Consider the following 21205-nt stretch of genomic DNA (forward strand, 5'->3'; position numbering starts at 1 on the left):
AGAAGCAAAATTCTAATCAGATTATCTCTTGTCTTGCAGGAACGGGACCAAATCTTGCCAGTGATCCCATCCTCTACACGTTCCTGTTGGTACTTCATCAGTTCGTCTTCTTACTACTCAATCACTGATGGACCATTTTGTGAATCATTCCTGAACCAACCAAACAAGCCCATATGAACTTTACCCAGATCCCTCCCCTTTAATGAAAGCTGCAAATTTAGAAAGGACAGGAAAAAAAAGACTGAATGAAGCATGGCAAATACTTCACGGTGAAAAAAAAAATAAAAATGTAATTTAAAAAAAAACAACATATTTTTGGAGAATCTTATAAGAAATGAACCTCCCAAAATGACGCAACAAGTTTCCAATGAAAACAAAGAGTCTGGTCTCCGCCTTGCTGCGCGCACGGCCCGTTATGATTTCTGAACATGACTTTGAGATCCATAACTTATCAGGCATTTCCATAAAAAAAAAATAATAATAATAAAAAAAATTGTTGTCATTCTTTTCGTTCTTTTTGCACGAACTGTTGATCAGTTATTTTTATGACGACCTGTAAGCTTGAGTTGCCAGCGACATTTTCCCGGGGGAAAAAAAAAATAATATTTTTAATCAGAATGTGCTTAACGTTTTGGATTTTTTACCCTTTTTTTTTTTAATTAAATTATTTAATTTCAGTAATTTTTTTCTTTTTTTTTCTTTGTCAGAAGGCACATGTCAGATCCATCATCAATCACCATCGATAATATTTATTTTTAAATAAAGATTGGAAACATGAAAAGAAAATTTGTTTATAACAAAAAAAAACTACTGTATTGTATAATGCTGAATAACCGTTGAATAAAATGATTTTGAGATAAGACACCAATATTTTATATTTGGTAAAAACTTTCGAATTATCTACAATTTATGCAAAAAAAAAAAAGAAAAAGAAAGGGAATCTGTCCACAGGGGTAAACAAGCAGATTTGTCACTAGATTTTACTATACAAACTGAACATTATTGTTGAAGTGATACATTAGACCTGATGAGACTGGAGTATTTACTGTTAAAATTCATATCGCTTCGTCTGGCTGGCATAAATGACAGCTCTTTGGTGTTATTCCTCCCTGCTGCCACTAAATGTCAGCCCACTTAAACGGATTGCCAGCTCCTCAGCGTCCCACCTCTCTGCTGCTGCAGAATTGCCACCCACCTAGCTTGGGTGACAGATCCTCAGCGTCCCTTCTTTAAACCACTACAGAAATCTCTCACTGTTCAGTACAAGCTGCAGCATAAGGCCGGGCGGGCAGAGATTAAAGGGAACCTGTCACCCCCAAAATCGAAGATGAGCTAAGCCCACCGGCATCAGGGGCTTATCTACAGCATTCTGTAATGCTGTAGATAAGCCCCCAATGTATCCTGAAAGATGAGAAAAAGAGGTTAGATTATACTCACCCAGGGGCGGTCCCGCTGCGGTCCGATCAGATGGGCATTGCGGCCCTCTCCGGTGCCTCCTTTCTTCATAGGATGACGTCCTCTTCTTGTCTTCACGCTGCGGCTCCGGTGCAGGCGTACTTTGTCCTGTTGAGGGCAGAGCACAGTACTGCAGTGCGCAGGCGCTGGGCCTCTCTGACCTTTCCCGGCACCTGTGCACTGCAGTACTTTGTTCTGCCCTCAACAGGACAAAGTACGCCTGCACCGGAGCCGCAGCGTGAAGACAAGAAGAGGACGTCATCGTATGAAGATGGGAGGCCCCGGAGAGGGCCGTGATGCCCATCTGATCGGACCGCAACGGACCGCCCCTGGGTGAGTATAATCTCGTTTTTCTCATCTTTCAGGATACATTGGGGGCTTATCTACAGCATTACAGAATGCTGTAGATAAGCCCCTGATGGCGGTTTAGCTCATCTTCGCTTTTGGGGGTGACAGGTTCCCTTTAAATATCTGCCAGTCAGTCTGGGGGGGCAGATATTGAATAGCTGTCAGTCTGGGTGGAGATTGAATGGTTGTCAGTCTGGGTGGGCGGAGACTGAGTAGCTGTCAGTCTGGGTGGGTGGAGACTGAGTAGCTGTCAGTCTGGGTGGGTGGAGACTGAGTAGCTGTCATTCTGGGTGGAGATTTAATATTTGTCAGGTTGGATAAGTGGAGACTGAATAGATGTCAATCAGTTAAATATAGGTTCACCGCAATCTCACAGGGAATATAATGCAGGTTCTTTTAAATTTATTCAATATGTTTCTGGGAGCATTACAGAATATTTTAACAAAGCGACAAGAGACGTTTCGGCTCCGCCGGAGCCTTTATCATATTCGCTGTGGACAATAAACAACAAGAAGAAAAAACAAAAAACAAAAATAATCATAAGTAAATGATAAATAAATGATAAATTCATATATCCATAAGGGTCCCCAGGGATCCAGGTCATCCTATTGGAGATAGATCACATATCAATAAGCATATATACATTCATATACAAGTATATACATATTTACATAGCCTGTCAAAGACTGGTATCAAATGAAGAGAGCAATGTAGAGTAACATGTTATTACCTTGTTCAGGTAGATAGAAGGTATAGGAAAAATCAGGATAAGGGTCCCAATGATGCTGTAGGAGATTTAAAGGTACATTGAAAGGTACATTAGTACTGAGAAGAACTCAGGAAGGGAGAGGGTAAAACAGAGAGATTGAAAATAAAATACCTATAGTTATGTAGTGCCCAGGCGTAGTGGCGCAAATATGGATCGTAGGGGATCTGTAGAAACAGACATATAGTGTGATGGTATGGGTATACCACGTATAGGGCTGTAAGGAGTGTGCGCACATATAGTGGGGGTAAAATATACCTGCTTCAGTAGCGTGGACTGCGGCGCTCCCGTGCCTAGCTGCGGTGGTGTGTAGCTATCTGTCTCCAGTGCGGCGTTATGTAGCGCCGGACCGGAAGTGACATAACGCTGTGCTTAAATGGTAACTGCGCATGCGCGGCTGTTGTTAGGGAAACCGGAATGCCCGTATGAGGCCAAGGAGAAAGCAACATGAACTGCGCAAGCGCGGCTGTTGTTAGGGCAATCTAAATGCCTGTATGGGGCCGATTACGGCCGTGGGAGCAGCGATATGCACTAAGGCTGCATGGTTGTTGTTAGGGGAATTTCTGTATGACTTTTTAGCCTAATGTGGCGGTGGAGGGAATAGTAGCCTTGTGTCACCCTGGTCTCACAGAAATAAGGCAGGCGATATATAATGAGATAGAGCGCTGAGGAATGGGCACCTAACGTAATATAATATAATCCAATTTCAAGGAAAAAATGGTAAATAGCAGTAAAATAAGAGAAAAAAAATAAATGGTACAAAAGGTGGAAAAATGAAAATAAAAAATAATAAAATAAAATAAAAATGAAATGGACCATATTTGAACCAAGAATGTATTAATTGAAAATAGCAAGGCTGGAAAAGTGGAAATAAAAATTAAAAATTAAAAATAAAATAAAATGGAGCAAAATGGAAATAAGAAAAAAAATGAGAAAAATTGAAAAAATAAAAATGAAAATAATAAGAGCAAAAATAAATAAAATAAAAATAAAAATAAAAATGAAATCGGAAATGGAGCAAGGACAAAACTCACCTAGAGGCACAGTATATTAGCGAGTCTGAAAAACAACAGAGAAAAGCATTAATAAGTGTTCACAAGAGCCAATCAATCTCCCTATTTAGTCCCTTGGGTGCCATTGTGTCCAATTTGTGGATCCAATATGATTCACGTGATTTAAGTAATCTAATGTGGTCCCCACCCCTTCTGGGGTGAGGGACATGCTTGATGACCTGAAATTTGAGCTGTGCCACTGTGTGTGTGAACTTGTGAAAATGGTCCGGCAGGGGTAGCCGGGTTTTGCCACATCTAATAGTAGATTTGTGGCTAGCAATACGATCCTTAATATGTTGTGTGGTCTCTCCCACATAGAGGAGGCCACATGGACACTTGACTAGGTAAACCACAAAATTGGAGTTACACGTAAAGAAACCATGTACTGGGTAGGATCGACCGGTCCTCGGATGGGTGATGTTTTCTGACTTAATCACATTCGAGCAAGCAGCACAGTTAAGACAGGGAAACGTACCATTACGACGGGAGGATAGTAGTCTTTGTGTGGTATTGGGGCGCGTGCTCCCTATATCAGCTCTCACCAGTTTGTCCTTCAAATTAGGTGGTCTCTTGGTACACATAATGTATCAATATTGGGATAGGCTTTGGATAGAAGGGGCCAATGTTTTCTGATTATGGAGTGCACCTTTGGCATAAGCGGATGGTATGTGTGCACGAACGGAACTCTCTCAAATGTCCGCCTAGATGTCAATCAGGGTGGGGGAGACTGAATAGTTGTATGCCCGGGTGGGGGAGACTGAATAGCTGTCAGGCTTGGTGAGTGGAAACTGAATAGCTGTCATGCTGGGTGGGTGGAGACTGAATAGCTGTCAGTCTGGGTGAGTGAAGACTGAATAGCTGTCAGTCTGGGTGGGTGGAGACTGAATAGTCAGTCTGGGTGAATGGAGACTGAATAGCTGTCAGTCTGGGTGGGGGAGACTGAATAGTTGTATGCCCAGGTGGGGGAAACTGAATAGCTGTCAGGCTGGGTGAGTGGAAACTGAATAGCTGTCATGCTGGGTGAGTGGAGACTGAATAGCTGTCAGTCTGGGTGGGTGGAGCCTGAATAGCTGTCAGTCTGGATGAGTGGAGACTGAATAGCTGTCATGCTGGGTGAGTGGAGACTGAATAGCTGTCAGTCTGGGTGGGTGGAGCCTGAATAGCTGTCAGTCTGGGTGGGTGGACTATGAATAGCTGTCAGTCTGGGTGAGTGGAGACTGAATAGCTGTCAGTCTGGGTGAGTGGAGACTGAATAGCTGTCAGTCTGGGTGAGTGGAGACTGAATAACTATCAGGCGGAGTAGGCAGAGTGAATACACTTTGACTAATGAGCTCTCTCGCTCTAACTGGTGTCATAAAATGCACATAAAATCAACTTACTTTGATATGGATAACCACGCCGGTAAATGCACCAGTCTCATCAGGTCTAACAGATCTATCTGCTATATATACAGATTATATTGCAAAAACTTTTGACAGATCCGGTTTAAAGCTTTTGGACCCCAGCAAAAATTATAACAGGACTCCCAACTATGATGTGTCATTTCCAATACTGGTATTCTCACACTGGGAAAGAAGACCTTAGGGCGACATAACGGTCTGAAGGCTAAGTATAATTGCAACTTCTAAAGATAAACCCCTGTATTTGTCACTAGTACAGGTTTGATTTAAATTAAGCGCTGAGACGCTTTGAAGCCACATGCAAATTAGGCTGGAAGTGAATAGGGGGGGTGTTTCTGCAGTCGAAGTACATTGATACACCCCCAATGTGCTTCCTGACTCATTTGCATGTGACTTTCAAAGCTTCTCAGCACTGACATGAAACTAACACTGGCGAACTACTATTGCACAATATAAGCTAAAAGGAGTGCGGAATTGTGGTAATGTAACATGGCAAACAAAAAGAACAAAGAAACCACTCTACAATACCGCACACCACTGATAAATGTAATATGAAAAAGGCAAACTTTTATTGATACAACCAATTTAAAAACATCTAAAAATTCCCACCATCACCCAGAAGATCCCGCCAAAAATAACAAAAATACATGTGTAAGACAATTGTTTTCCAAATATGACAAAATATAATACACAATAACTATATATCATGTGACCTCGTATAAAATAGCATGAATAGCTAATCAACTTCCCAGGGCTGGAAACGTACGCAACACATGTTTGGATAGATGGATCAACACAGATGAATCTGAGTGATTGAGCATACACCCCTATATCCCATCTAGTCTGTACCTGTATGCCAAAAAAGTATCAATGTACATAAAAAAGCAGGGGTAGTGGCGCAAATCAAAGTTATGCCACAAGTTATAAGCAGAATAACCCAGCCACAGCGGTAGCCACCGCAACCATAAACCTAATAATATATCAGGGCGCGTTGTGCCCTTGGTTTGTGAGTATAACCATGACCTCAATATGGCACCAATAAAGATCTGAATCCAGCCATGTGTGAATCCCACATCTAAAAGACAGCCACCGGGGAAAAGAGAAGAGGCCGGGATCAGCGTGGGGACGAACCCTACGCGTGTCGCCGTTACAAGGACGGCTTCATCAGGGGAAGGTAATGATAAGAGCGACCAATCTCAGTTTAAATACCTTTGGGTAGGTTCAGATCAGCGCGCGAGGTATGCACAGGGCCGGAACCGGAAATGACAAGTGAAGGGCAGATGAATGCAGGCAGGCGTCCCTGCCAGTAGTACACGATGCGCATGCGCCAGAAATATTCAGCGCAGCGCATCATGGACTTGGACATTGAGTGGATAAAAAAGAGAAGAAGGGCCAGAACAAAATGACAATTATGGCATGAGTAAGCATGGTATAAGGAACTGAATACAGATAACAAATAACAATACGAACAGGACACCAGACACACAAGACATAAGAAACACATATAAAGACACACATACACGTATGTAAGTATGACAAATGAAACCAGGACAAGAGAAGACACATAGCACGAGTCATAATTATAATTAATATAAGTACTCTTTGTGGTTATCTTTAGCTTCCCCCTGTAAAAAAAGACCTGTAAAGAGAAACCCATTAAAGACATTATGTGCAGCAACATATCCTTCTGATGTCACATACTATATTTATTGAGAAAAAATAATAAGAAATAAATAATTAACAGAAACCAATGAATAACAAAAACAACCGTGTTGAATTACAGAATTATATATTGCACCACAGGAGGAAGGAAAGTCCGAATGACGCAGGCAAATGCCAGAGGAGAATAAAACCATTCCAAAAGAAGGTGAGTACCCACATGATCAAAATAATCCGGGTAAAAAGGAAAAAATTCCCAAGGATATCCATGCCCGGAGCCACCAGCCAATCGGCTTAGAAGACCACATCCATAAAAGGAAAGGCCCGAGGGGGGGAGGGGGGAGAAAACAAGCCTGTGTAAGATAGGCTATGTCCCAAACCAGAGAAAGAGTATTAAGAACTCCTTGAGAAAATAATGTCCCACCACAAGACATTAAAAATTTCAACAAAAAGGCAGGGCTAACCAATAACCAAGCTGGAGCTTATGGCATACAGGTATAACCACGGAAACATCTAGCTAATAAAGGACGACTGGCGCAAGCACAAAATATGCCAAGCCCCAGAGCGGAAACGGAGCAAAAAGGAATCCTCGGATAACTAATGCCCACCATGAATGGTAAAAGAGAGTCAGTAACCCAAAGGCAACCCATGGTATACAAGTACGACCAAGGAAACCTATTATCGATAACAGTGGTCAGGAAAAAGGAGTAGGGAACCTGCCAAGTAGGAGAAAAATACTAATGAACATCCAAGGACTACAACCTGTTGAGAAACCATAATGTCCAAAAAGTATATAGATCTGCAATGGTTCGATAGAAGAAGTCCGATTAAACTCACATTTTATATACATATAATGCCCAGTTGGGGTCATAAAGTCCAGATAGATATAAAAATCTCTTAGATTCTTCTTCCAGAATTAGATGAAGAAATACTGGAAGCCACATGCAGATCTGTAGTTGTAAACTCCTCCATCAATTGGAAAGATGTTCATGAATAACTTCCATTCCTCAAGATTGCTCCCTTCATACGGAGGTCAAAAAAGGAACCAAAATAAATCAAAAGCACCATCTACAAGGAAACACAAGAGACAGGTTGTAAAACAATGGTTTAACCTAGGAAACCCGTGAAGAGAAGATCTTCATTTATACCCAGCGGAGCTGTGGAATGCAACAAAAATATCCATCGGGCTTCCGTTTGCAAGAGTTTATTCTCAAGCGATCCACCCCTGCCAGAGCCCCTGACCTGTTCAAGACCAACTATCCTAGTGCCTGAGCATCTGCCCGCATGATGTAATAGATAGTGAGATGCCACTGTAGTAAGATCTTTGCCCCTGCGAGAGTCCACCAGCGCAGTATTAATGGTGGAAAAATGTTTTTGGATGCGTCGGCGTAACTCCTGGGTTTGTCCCACATATACGAGTGGACAAGGACAAATAATTGCATAGACCACGTTCATGGTCTTGCAATTAATGTAGGCCTTCAGACTGTGTTCAGTCTGGTCAGTGGGATTGCAAAACTTATCCCTGACAGGATGCATGTATTGGCACATGTTGCAATCACCGCAGGGGAAGGAACCCTTAAGTGAAATGCCTCGATTTAATCTCGTAGTGGGTCTAGTATAGTGGCTTCTTGTAAGAATATCTCTTAAGTTGGGTGCTCTCCTAGCGGTCATAAGTGGTCGTTCACTAACAATCTGTGATGTTACTGCATCTGTCGTAAGTATCCCCCAGTGTCTTTGTAAGACCTGTCTTACCTGGGACCAATGAGTATTGTATCCCGTGATGAAGCGGACAGATTTATCAGGAGGTTTCCTTGCAGGCTCCAGAAGAGAGACTTGTGATTGGAGCCTGGCCCTCTGGTAAGCTTGAGAGATACATTTGTTGGGATAAGTGTTGTGAATTTGCTTTTTGCTCCCTCTTGTGGTTACTAGTTTTTTGACTCTGGTTTTTCTGTCATTCCTTTTATCCGCACCTGGGTCGTTAGTTAGGGGTGTTGCTATATAAGCTCCCTGGACCTTCAGTTCAATGCCTGGCAACGTAGTTATCAGAGCTAGTCTGCGGTGCTCTTGTCTACTGATCCTGGTTCCAGTTATATCAGCTAAGTCTGCCTTTTGCTTTTTGCTATTTGTTTTGGTTTTGTATTTTTGTCCAGCTTGTTCCAAATCTATATCCTGACCTTTGCTGGAAGCTCTAGGGGGCTGGTGTTCTCCCCCCGGACCGTTAGACGGTTCGGGGGTTCTTGAATTTCCAGTGTGGATTTTGATAGGGTTTTTGTTGACCATATAAGTTACCTTTCTTTATTCTGCTATCAGTAAGCGGGCCTCTCTGTGCTAAACCTGGTTCATTTCTGTGTTTGTCATTTCCTCTTACCTCACCGTCATTATTTGTGGGGGGCTTCTATCCAGCTTTGGGGTCCCCTTCTCTGGAGGCAAGAAAGGTCTTTGTTTTCCTCTACTAGGGGTAGCTAGATTCTCCGGCTGGCGCGTGTCATCTAGAATCAACGTAGGAATGATCCCCGGCTACTTCTAGTGTTGGCGTTAGGAGTAGATATATGGTCAACCCAGTTACCACTGCCCTATGAGCTGGATTTTTGTATTCTGCAGACTTCCACGTTCCTCTGAGACCCTCGCCATTGGGGTCATAACAGTTTGCCAGGCCAGTATTAAATGTTTAATGCATTGCAGAAGAGGGATTATAAGAAAGAAGATTCTGAGTTTTTTTTTTCTCCTTCCCCTTTACCTCAGAGTGGCTATGCTTGCTGCAGACATGAATGTCCAGACCTTGATTACAAGTGTGGACCAGCTGGCTACTCGTGTGCAGGGCATACAAGACTATGTTATCAGAAATCCTAGGTCAGAACCTAAAATACCGATTCCTGAACTGTTTTCCGGAGACAGGTTTAAGTTTAGGAATTTCGTGAATAATTGTAAATTGTTTTTGTCCCTGAGACCCTGTTCATCTGGAGATTCTGCTCAGCAAGTTAAAATTGTGATTTCGTTCTTACGGGGCGACCCTCAGGATTGGGCTTTTTCGCTGGCGCCAGGAGATCCGGCATTGGCTGATCTTGATGCGTTTTTTCTGGCGCTCGGTTTACTTTATGAGGAACCCAATCTTGAGATTCAGGCAGAAAAGGCCTTGCTGGCTATGTCTCAGGGGCAGGACGAGGCTGAAGTGTATTGCCAAAAATTTCGGAAATGGTCCGTGCTGACACATTGGAACGAGTGTGCACTGGCCGCTAATTTTAGAAATGGCCTTTCTGAAGCCATTAAGAATGTTATGGTGGGTTTTCCCATTCCCACAGGTCTGAATGATACTATGGCACTGGCTATTCAAATTGACCGGCGGTTGCGGGAGCGCAAAACCGCAAATTCCCTCATGGTGTTGTCTGAACAGACACCTAATTCGGTGCAATGTGATAGAAAAACCGCAAATTCCCTCATGGTGTTGTCTGAACAGACACCTGATTTAATGCAATGTGATAGAATCCTGACTAGAAATGAGCGGAAAATTCATAGACGCCGGAATGGCTTGTGCTACTACTGTGGTGATTCTACACATGTTATCTCAGCATGCTCTAAACGTATAGCTAAGGTTGTTAGTCCTGTCACCGTTGGTAATTTGCAACCTAAATTTATTCTGTCTGTAACTTTGATTTGCTCACTGTCATCTTATCCTGTCATGGCGTTTGTAGATTCAGGTGCTGCCCTGAGTCTCATGGATCTCTCATTTGCTAAGCGCTGTGGATTTACTCTTGAACCATTAGAAAATCCTATTCCTCTTAGGGGTATTGATGCTACACCATTGGCAGCAAATAAACCGCAGTATTGGACTCAGGTTACCATGTGCATGACTCCTGAACACCGCGAGGTGATACGTTTCCTGGTTTTACATAAAATGCATGATTTGGTTGTTTTAGGGCTGCCATGGTTACAGACCCATAATCCAGTCCTGGACTGGAAGGCTATGTCAGTCTCAAGTTGGGGCTGTCGTGGTATTCATGAGGATTCCCTGCCTGTGTCTATTGCTTCTTCTACGCCTTCGGAAGTTCCGGAGTATATGTCTGATTATCAGGATGTCTTCAGTGAGTCTGAGTCCAGTGCACTGCCTCCTCATAGGGACTGTGACTGTGCTATAGATTTGATCCCAGGCAGTAAATTTCCTAAGGGAAGACTGTTTAATCTGTCGGTACCTGAACATACCGCTATGCGTTCATATATCAAGGAGTCTCTGGAAAAAGGACATATTCGTCCGTCTTCTTCCCCTCTTGGTGCGGGATTCTTTTTTGTGGCAAAAAAGGACGGATCTTTGAGACCTTGTATTGATTATCGGCTTTTGAATAAGATCACTGTCAAATTTCAGTATCCTTTACCGCTGTTGTCTGACTTGTTTGCCCGGATTAAGGGTGCCAAGTGGTTCACCAAGATAGACCTTCGTGGTGCGTACAACCTTGTGCGCATTAAGCAAGGTGATGAATGGAAAACCGCATTCAATACGCCCGAAGGTCATTTTGAGTACTTGGTGATGCCTTTTGGGCTCTCCAATGCGCCTTCAGTTTTTCAGTCCTTTATGCATGACATTTTCCGGAAGTATCTGGATAAATTTTTGATTGTTTATCTGGATGATATTTTGGTTTTTTCTGATAATTGGGATTCGCATGTGGAGCAGGTCAGGTTGGTCTTTAAAATTTTGCGTGAAAATTCTTTGTTTGTCAAGGGCTCAAAGTGTCTCTTTGGTGTACAGACGGTTCCCTTTTTGGGGTTCATTTTTTCCCCTTCTGCTGTGGAGATGGACCCAGTCAAGGTCCGAGCTATTCTTGATTGGACTCAGCCCTCGTCAGTTAAGAGTCTTCAGAGGTTCTTGGGCTTCGCTAACTTCTACCGTCGTTTTATCGCTAATTTTTCTAGCATTGTGAAACCTTTGACGGATATGACCAAGAAGGGCTCCGATGTAGCTAACTGGGCTCCTGCTGCCGTGGAGGCTTTCCAGGAGTTGAAACGCCGGTTTACTTCGGCGCCTGTTTTGTGCCAGCCTGACGTCTCACTTCCCTTTCAGGTTGAGGTGGATGCTTCGGAGATTGGGGCAGGGGCCGTTTTGTCGCAGAGAGGCCCTGGTTGCTCTGTTATGAAACCTTGTGCCTTTTTCTCTAGGAAGTTTTCGCCTGCCGAGCGAAATTATGATGTGGGCAATCGGGAGTTGTTGGCCATGAAGTGGGCATTTGAGGAGTGGCGTCATTGGCTCGAGGGTGCTAAGCATCGTGTGGTGGATAGGTTGCAGCAGATCTGGAATCATGTGGTGGACAACTTGAAGTTGTCACAGGAGAAGGCTCAGCGCTTTGCCAACCGCCGCCGCGGTGTGGGTCCCCGACTACGCGTTGGGGATTTGGTGTGGCTTTCTTCCCGCTTTGTTCCTATGAAGGTCTCCTCTCCCAAATTTAAACCTCGTTTTATTGGGCCTTACAAGATATTGGAAATCCTTAATCCTGTATCTTTTCGTCTGGATCTTCCTGTGTCGTTTGCTATTCACAATGTATTTCATAGGTCCTTGTTGCGGCGGTACATTGTGCCTGTAGTTCCTTCTGCTGAGCCTCCTGCTCCGGTGTTGGTTGAGGGCGAGTTGGAGTACGTGGTGGAGAAGATCTTGGATTCTCGCCTCTCCAGGCGGAGGCTTCAGTACCTGGTCAAGTGGAAGGGCTATGGTCAGGAGGATAATTCCTGGGTGGTCGCCTCTGATGTTCATGCGGCCGATTTAGTTCGTGCCTTTCATGCCGCTCATCCTGATCGCCCTGGTGGTCGTGGTGAGGGTTCGGTGACCCCTCACTAAGGGGGGGGTACTGTTGTGAATTTGCTTTTTGCTCCCTCTTGTGGTTACTAGTTTTTTGACTCTGGTTTTTCTGTCATTCCTTTTATCCGCACCTGGGTCGTTAGTTAGGGGTGTTGCTATATAAGCTCCCTGGACCTTCAGTTCAATGCCTGGCAACGTAGTTATCAGAGCTAGTCTGCGGTGCTCTTGTCTACTGATCCTGGTTCCAGTTATATCAGCTAAGTCTGCCTTTTGCTTTTTGCTATTTGTTTTGGTTTTGTATTTTTGTCCAGCTTGTTCCAAATCTATATCCTGACCTTTGCTGGAAGCTCTAGGGGGCTGGTGTTCTCCCCCCGGACCGTTAGACGGTTCGGGGGTTCTTGAATTTCCAGTGTGGATTTTGATAGGGTTTTTGTTGACCATATAAGTTACCTTTCTTTATTCTGCTATCAGTAAGCGGGCCTCTCTGTGCTAAACCTGGTTCATTTCTGTGTTTGTCATTTCCTCTTACCTCACCGTCATTATTTGTGGGGGGCTTCTATCCAGCTTTGGGGTCCCCTTCTCTGGAGGCAAGAAAGGTCTTTGTTTTCCTCTACTAGGGGTAGCTAGATTCTCCAGCTGGCGCGTGTCATCTAGAATCAACGTAGGAATGATCCCCGGCTACTTCTAGTGTTGGCGTTAGGAGTAGATATATGGTCAACCCAGTTACCACTGCCCTATGAGCTGGATTTTTGTATTCTGCAGACTTCCACGTTCCTCTGAGACCCTCGCCATTGGGGTCATAACAGATAAGTCCTCCTCTTGAATCTCGCAGTCAGATCCTGGGCTTCTTTACGGAAATCTTCGTCAAGCGTGCAGTTTCTCCTGGTTCTCAAAAATTGTCCCACAGGAACACCCCTCTTATTGTGCGGCGGATGGAAACTGCGATACTCTAATAAATTATTTGTGGCAGTAGGCTTACGATATAAGCGAGTAGATAAAGCACCATCCTGGCACATAATGTTGAGATCCAGAAAACACACTGAGGAGAAAGAACACGAAGAGGTCAAAAAGATGTTGAAGACATTGTCATTGAGGGAGTTGATGAAGGTGCCAACCTCATCCAGGGAATCCGACCAAATAAAAAAAGACATCATCGATGTACCTGAGCCAGCGTCGCACCTTGGACTTGTACCAGATGGAATTGTAAACAATGGTGGACTCCCACCGCCCCAAAAAGAGATTCGCCAGGGCCGGGGCACAGCGGGCACCCATGGCCATGCCAGAAACTTGAAGGAAGAACGTCATGTCGAATAAAAAGAAATTATGCTTGAGGATGAAGTCAAGATCCACAATAAAAGAATCGTGCATCCTATCTGAATTTACTTGCCGGTCCAAGAAAAAAAGTACCGCTTGTAAGCCATGGTCATGATCGATATTTGAATAAAGTGACTAAACGTCACATGTCACATAATGTCACCCGGGGAAGCGTAATCTCTTGTAATGATGTGATGAAGTTTGACGAGTCTCTGATGTACGAGGGGAGTTCTAGTACCAGGGGTTGCAGAAAAAAATCAATATATGTGCAAGCCTTTTCACATAGTCTCCCTTTGCTGGAAACAATAGGACATCCAGGTGGCTTGTGGACGTCCTTGTGTATTTTTGGCAACATATAAAAAGTTGACGCAACAGGATGTTTAACCCAGATAAAGTCACATTCCCCCTTATTAATTATGCCCAAGTCCAAAGCACTGTCAATAAGTGTTCTCAATTTGGTCGAGTACACACCGGTGGGGTCTGATGGAAGCCTGCGATAAAATCTAGAATTATCAAGTTGTCTGTGTGCTTCTTCCAAGTAAAGGTCATAGGGCCAGAGAACGATATTGCCGCCCTTGTCTGCTTCACGTATAATGAACTCATTGTTATTTTTTAAATGAGATAACGCACGTTTCTCCAAAGATGTCAAATTGGCCGTAGTCGGGATCTTGGTCGGCAATGTCTCAATGTCCCTCTTGGCCATTTCAAAAAAGATTTTTATCGCTGGAACAATGGAAAAAGGTGGTGAGACACGGGATCTGTTTCTGTGCGGGAATTTGGACCTACCTGATACCTCCTCACCCTCATGTAGCAGGTCCACGAGATCCTGGAACATCCTTTGCTCGGTCTGATCCAATAGGGGTGTAACCTGTGGTCTGTTATGAAGAGCCTGCAAGATGAATTTTCTGCAGAGCAGGAAGAGATCTTTTCTCAAGGTGAACTTATCCATCTGCTGGACTGGTGAAAAGGTTAGGCCCTTGGAAAGAACAGAAGACTCATATGGCGAAAGGACATAGCTGGAAAGGTTAATAATCTGGAGAGCATCCACCTGATTATACTCACCAACATTATCAGAGAGTGGGGAGATCACTTGTGGAGTTGTCTCCGTAAGTTGCGACGTGGCGGCCTGTAACTGTGGCTCCTGGTAACCCGAACAGATGACCCCACGCTTCCTGTGTCCTCGCCTGGTCCTGGGTCGATTTCGCTTTCTGCCGAGGATAAAAAAAATAAATTGCTGGAAGTGTGTAAATCTGCAGATGGTGCTCGTCTCTCCGTGCCAGTTGCCCTTTGTTTATAATTAGGACCCCGACGTCTGTTCCCCTGATGTATCCAAGAAAATGCTGTCTTGTTATCAAAGTCCGTCTTGTCCCTTAAGAACTTGGAACGTTTTTTAGACATGATCTCTTTGTCATACTTGTCAAGTAGATCCTTGAGCTTTGCTCTAAAGGGCTGGACCTGTGAGGCCTCATCAAAATTACTCAGCTTAGTTTCCAAATTTTTTATCTCAGTTTTGACAGTGGTCAAAAGTTCCCTATCATGTGTAATAAGTAAATTGATCAAAATATTGGAGCAGTGTATCAGGCCCTGTTCCCATAAAGTACGAAAAGTGGGGGATGGAAATAGAAATCCTAAGCCCCCTAGGGACAATATTAAGTTTAAAATACTCCTCCAAACACCCAATATTCCAAAGTAACCTAATGCCATGTTTCTGTGATGCAATCAACTCTGTAGTGAGACCTGAAAAATCTGTATCAACCTGAACATTGTTGTCTTCCAGGAAGGCATTGGAAGAAGAGGCCCTCCATGCCGCCTCACGTGTGTCCCAATCCATGAGCCCTAGCAACCCCGAAGCAAGGCTGACCCCAAAATACAAGAAATATATATAGATAATAAACAAATTTGTATACGCTATAATAATCTGTGTGCCGCCAATAAGAAAGGCAAAAGAAATGCCTGAAACGACAATGACATGAAACAAACACTGGCGCACTACTATTGCACAATATAAGCTAAAAGGGGTGCGGAAGCGTGGCTTCTCAGCACTGGCACTTCGGATTACTACAAAATAAGGGTTCAGTGGAGGACTGGACCCAATAAAGGTGGAGGGGTGCCTTGTGATCAGTGAAGAATTGCAGCTTTTAAAGGGATGGTGGCTGGTATAGATTTCATTTTCTTTTACAAAGACAACCCAAAAGATGCCCCTTTGCATAAATTTAGTGGTCCTATTCCGGGGGGCTATGAAATGAAAGTCTTGATAAATTTCAGAAGTTTTTTAAATATTCAAATTGCCTCTTCTGAGGAAAAGAGGACTTAAACTCTATAGCGCCACCTGTTGGAAGTAGCGATCCTACAAGTCACAATCAACCCATTAATTAGAAGTTTTTTAAGTTATTTACAGGGATTTTTGCTAGAGATGCAGACTTTTGTCCTCCTCCTTGCCCAGGACGTCTTTTCCAATCCAAACCAAAGAGGAATTTGGTCCAGTGATGTTCACGGTTCCCCGTAATATTTTCGATTCTTGCCGAGGAATGTTTTCGGATAAATATACCTTTAAATAGACTGATAGCATCACTGTATGAACACGCTGGAGTCTGCACCAAGTTTCCGACACCCTGCAATTTGTGGCATTTAAGGAAAACATTGCATATTGTACCACTAGATGCCAAGAGTAAAACGAGCTCACAGCATGGACCATTACTGGGTATTTTTAGATTTTCGTACCTGGGAATTTGGACAAAAAAAAGCCAAGAAATTCCGTTCTACAGAAGTGAATTACAATACACCAGGCGAGGAGCGCAGCGGGGGATTAAAGCGAGAGGAAGGAGAGATGGAAAATATATGCGGAAGCCATTGAGCAGACATTTAAAAGTATTATCTCTGCGAAACAAGAGCCCGGAGTGTTGATGAGAAGACGGAGGAAGTGGTAGAGGAGGCGGCAGAGGTCACATCACCGGCTTATTGTGCCGGCGAAACGGGGGAGAAACCAGTGTACTAATCACAAGACCCCAAAAGGTGATCCAAACCGGGAAGAACAGGGCGATCCGGAGCCCATAGAAAGGCATGGAGCGGGCATCGAGGGGTGTTCTTAGCTTGAAGTATTTACAACCTCATCTTTTGTTGTTTTTTTTATATAGTTGGGTTCTGGAGACAAAATTTAAAGGGTTTTCGGTACCTCCATTTATGTGCTGACTAGTGATCAGTGAACGTGCTCTGGTAAGCCGTTTTTGTCGTGCTCGAATAATATGTTCGAATCACCGCGGCTGCATGTTACGCAACCCCTATATGTGTTACGGCTGTCAAACAGCCGCGAGACATGCAGCCACGGGGAATCGAACATATTTTTCGAGCATGCCGAAGACACTTGGTTAGCTCCCGAGCTTGCTTATCCGAGCAAGTTCGCCCATCACTACAGAAAACCCTTTTCTGAATCATTGGACACTGAGCAATTCATATTTTTTACATATTGTGATGGGGTCACTGGAACGGTATATAAGGAAAGATATGTCACTGCGCATAATAGCATCAGTGATGTGAAACCAGGATATTTAGGGTTACATTAAAATTGCATACCTGGGTTGGTTTTATGTGGACATCTATAGAGTGGGTGGGAGGGTGTCCACCTTATCTCCAACTGCAGAGTCGGAAAGCCGTGTGCTGACAGGATCTGCGTGATGTCACAGACATGTGATCAGTCACATGGTCTGGGTTTAAATAGCTGGACTTGAGAGGCAGTCTGTGTGCTGTGGTTTGGAGAGGAGAGACACCAGACGTGTCTCCAGGTGGAGCTGAAGACACATGTTGGTCTGAAAGGACGAATCCTTCCGACACATGGACTTTTTGTTTTGCCGTTATGCCAGAAAGGCCATGTTTACTTTGCTGAACCCTGCTTTGGTTTATGCTCTTCCACAATAAACCAGCAGGTGTTTTACCACAAGAAGCATTCCCGTGTCTTGGGAAGAAGATGAGTGAGTCAAGCCCTCACAATATTTTTCATTTTTCTCATTATTATTTTTTTTTTCATCATTTTTGGGAATAACCCTTTAAAAAGGGCTGTAAGGATTCTGGACTTTCCTAGTGCCTGTTCGCCCTGATCCAAGATGGAGTCTTGGATCTCGCCCTGTCATGGAACTTCCTGTCTGTCCTGATTATTAAAGTCCGGGTCAGGTGTTCTAAGGTGCCTGAGTATTTTGTGCTGCTGGCTCCTGAGCTTCTGCCGGTTTGCTGGTGAACTCCCTGCTTCTTCTGCTCACTACTCGGTGGACTGCCTTTCTGCATTCAGCTACCTCTCGCCTCTAGAACTTCTTCGACGAGCTGAGCACCAGTGGAAGTGTCTTTGTTTGCAAAACTTTTCCCAGTGTTGTGCCTCTTTGCACAACCACACCAGGTGAGCAAGATTCAAGTTGTGCTTATCTCATCCAGAAATATTTACTCATCTACTACGCTTAGATGGCATTCTCCCTCTTTTCCCCTCGTCCTCTCTTTCTCAGGACTGCATTCACACAACGCATCATCTGTGAATTATTGGACTCCTACTAACAAGTACTGGCACATGTGTGATCAAGTTTTGCTGGACTTCCTCATTTCAAGTACTGTGTGCATTCGCACTATAACCTTATTGGACTGCCTTGTTTAAATATCTGTTCGCTTCTAAGTCTGCTGTGATTTACTTTATTGTGCTGAGGACCTTGTTACTACTGCAGGAATATCTGCATTATGCTCAGTTTGTTATTTACTATATAGAGCTGAAGACCTCGTTGCAATTGTAGAAGTATCTGTCAAATTCAGTTACATTTCTGTTTCTAGTAAAGACATTCTTTGCTGCAACTTTGTTCTCGGACTGGCTTTATCCCATGCTATTAGATTCCGTAGTACCCATATAATTATTACAGGATACTCAGGCCATAAAGGAATCTGCTGGGATAATGTCGACCGAGACAAAGATGGATCAGTTGTTTTCTATGATCCACTCTTTACAGGGGGATATAGAGGCATTGCAAAACAAGGTTGCTAACTGGGAGGCTCATTTTGGGCAGGCTCTTCAGGAGTTAAGTAATCAGGTGGCTGGTCTGATGACTGCACGGGCACCTCCACCTCCACCCCAGCCACCAGCCAACTACTCCTCCCAAGTTACCATCATTTAGGTTCAGTGGGGACCGTTACAAGTTTCGTGGGTTTGTAAATCAATGCCTTTTGTATTTTGATGTGCATGCCGCCCATTTCCTTACTGATCGATCTAAGGTTTTATGTATTATCATGTTGCTCACTTCCCGAACTCTTGCATGGGCAAATCCGCTTATGGAGACTCGTGACCCTCGCTTGAATAACCTTGACGATTTTCTTGCTGCTATGTCCATGATGTTCGATGATCCTAATCGACGCACTGCTGCTGAGACCGCTTTGTTAGCTTTACGTCAGGGTAAGCGTTCTGTCATCGAATACGCTACTGAGTTTAGACGGCTGGCGGTGGATACGATTTGGGACAGTTATCCTCAATTACCTATTTTTAGGAGAGGATTGTCTAATGTGTTGAAAGATGAAAGATGAACTAGCTCATGCAGATGCTCCGGAAGAGTTAGACGCTTTTATTCAGCATTTTGTACGTATTGACATATGTGTTACAGAACGCAGACAGGAGAAATTTGTAGCCTCTAATCGTGTCACTAACTCTTTCCTTCCTCCTAAAGAATCTACTGGCAAGTCCTCTTGGGAGGCTGAACCAGTTCCCATGCAGGTGGATGCACTACAGCATCGTGAGAGTAACGAGCGCAGAGAGCATCGTTTCCGGGAGAGTTTGTGTTTTTACTGTGGGCAGTCAGATCACTTCCTCATCAACTGTCCCAAGCGACCTCGCAAGGTACTAGCCACAGTAGGGGAATTTGAAAATCAAGATGCTGAATCCATTACGTCGGAGTCTAGTTTTTCAATGAGTGCCATCTTCTCCTCTCTATCTATGACTGCCTCTCCTGAGACTCCGAAGCGTAAGGACACACATTGCTCCCTTCCCATTAAGATCCGGTCGGCGGGACAATGGATTCCTTGTGCAGCCATGGTGGATTCAGGGGCTGGAGGAAATTTTATGGACATAGCTTTTGCCAGGGAATATGGCATACAAATTCAGCAGAGAGCAGCTCCGGTAACTATGGAAACGGTGGATGGCTCACCTCTAGTTTCTGGACCTGTAGATCAGGAGACGGGACTTCTGGAAGTTTTCATAGAGCCTGATCACCAGGAAAAACTGTCATTTATGTTGATCTCTTCTCCACATTTCCCTTTAATTTTAGGAATTCCATGGTTGCAGTTACACAATCCTACTATCAACTGGGAGACTAAGGAGATCACCTTTCCATCAAAGGAGACACTGGTAACAGGCCAGACAAGTCCACGGGCTACAGTATGGGTTACTGAGGTATCGTCTTTACCACCTGTTTATAGTGAATTTTCAGACATTTGTGAGAAAAAATGGCAGACCAGCTTCCTCCTCACAGACCGTATGACTGTCCCATTGAGCTGCTTCCCGGAGCAGCTATTCCCTTCAAAAATGTCTATCCACTAGCAGACCCAGAGTTGCAAGCATTGAAAGAGTACATCGATGAGAATTTGGCTAAGGGTTTCATTCGCCCCTCCTCATCACCAGCAGGAGCACCCATTTTTTTGTTAAAAAGACAGATGGAACTCTTAGACCATGTATTGACTATCGAGAGCTCAAAGTGACCATCCGGAATTGCTACCCGTTACCGTTAATTCCTGAACTGCTGGAAAGGGTACGACAGGCCAAGATCTTCTCCAAGTTGGATCTTCGAGGAGCATATAATTTAATAAGGATCCGTCCTGGAGATGAATGGAAGACAGCATTTAGGTGTCGGTATGGACATTTCGAATATCTTGTGATGCCTTTCGGTCTCAGCAATGCTCCGGCTACTTTCCAACATCTAGCAAATGATATATTCAGAGATCTGTTGGACCATTTTGTTGTGATCTACCTGGACGACATTTTGATTTTCTCTGACTCTTTGGAGGAACATCAGGAGCATGTGAAGACCGTCCTGAGGCGTCTAAAAGAGAATCACCTCTACATCAAGCCTGAGAAATGCGAATTCCATCGCACAGAGATTCAGTTCCTGGGATATGTCATCTCGCCACAGGGGCTTAACATGGAAGCAAGTAAGATCCAGGCTATTCATGATTGGCCTGCACCTAAAAATGTCAAGGAGGTACAGCGTTTCATCGGATTCGCAAACTTCTATAGACGATTCATTCGTAATTTCTCTTAAATTGTGCGACTCATAACACAATTAACTAAGAAGGAAAATACTTTCTTGTGGTCCGCACAGGCTCAGGAAGCTTTTGATTGTCTTAAATCCCGGTTTACGTCTGCACCTGTACTAATTCACCCAAACCCAGCACTTCCATTCATCGTAGAAGTGGACGCTTC

At 44.0% G+C, this 21205-nt stretch overlaps 2 protein-coding genes across 8 annotated transcripts in view; one reads left to right on the forward strand and one right to left on the reverse strand.

Moving 5' to 3' along the window:
• The window catches only part of VSTM2B (V-set and transmembrane domain containing 2B), a 79481-nt gene extending 78619 nt beyond the window's left edge, over window positions 1-862 (forward strand). For all 3 annotated transcript variants that reach the window (XM_077288694.1, XM_077288695.1, XM_077288696.1), the window contains one exon: window positions 40-862. In XM_077288694.1, coding sequence (XP_077144809.1) covers window positions 40-128 — 89 coding nt within the window. In that variant the 3' untranslated portion in view covers window positions 129-862. The remainder of the gene's footprint in view (window positions 1-39) is intronic.
• Window positions 863-2177: 1315 nt separating this feature from the next.
• LOC143807307 (uncharacterized) overlaps window positions 2178-21205 on the reverse strand; it is a 125568-nt gene continuing 106540 nt past the window's right edge. The window contains exons 1-6 of one of the 5 annotated variants that reach the window (XM_077288708.1): window positions 14836-14981; window positions 14560-14749; window positions 3604-3628; window positions 2684-2736; window positions 2534-2588; window positions 2185-2408 (exon numbers count right to left, since the gene is read on the reverse strand). In XM_077288708.1, the coding sequence (XP_077144823.1) occupies window positions 2566-2588; window positions 2684-2736; window positions 3604-3628; window positions 14560-14749; window positions 14836-14841 (297 nt within the window). In that variant the 5' untranslated portion in view covers window positions 14842-14981 and the 3' untranslated portion in view covers window positions 2185-2408; window positions 2534-2565. The other 4 variants (XM_077288705.1, XM_077288707.1, XM_077288704.1 and 1 more) reach the window with 4 other exon arrangements.

This window comes from Ranitomeya variabilis, chromosome 2 (assembly GCF_051348905.1).
Source record: "Ranitomeya variabilis isolate aRanVar5 chromosome 2, aRanVar5.hap1, whole genome shotgun sequence".
Classification (NCBI taxonomy): Eukaryota; Metazoa; Chordata; class Amphibia; order Anura; family Dendrobatidae; genus Ranitomeya; species Ranitomeya variabilis.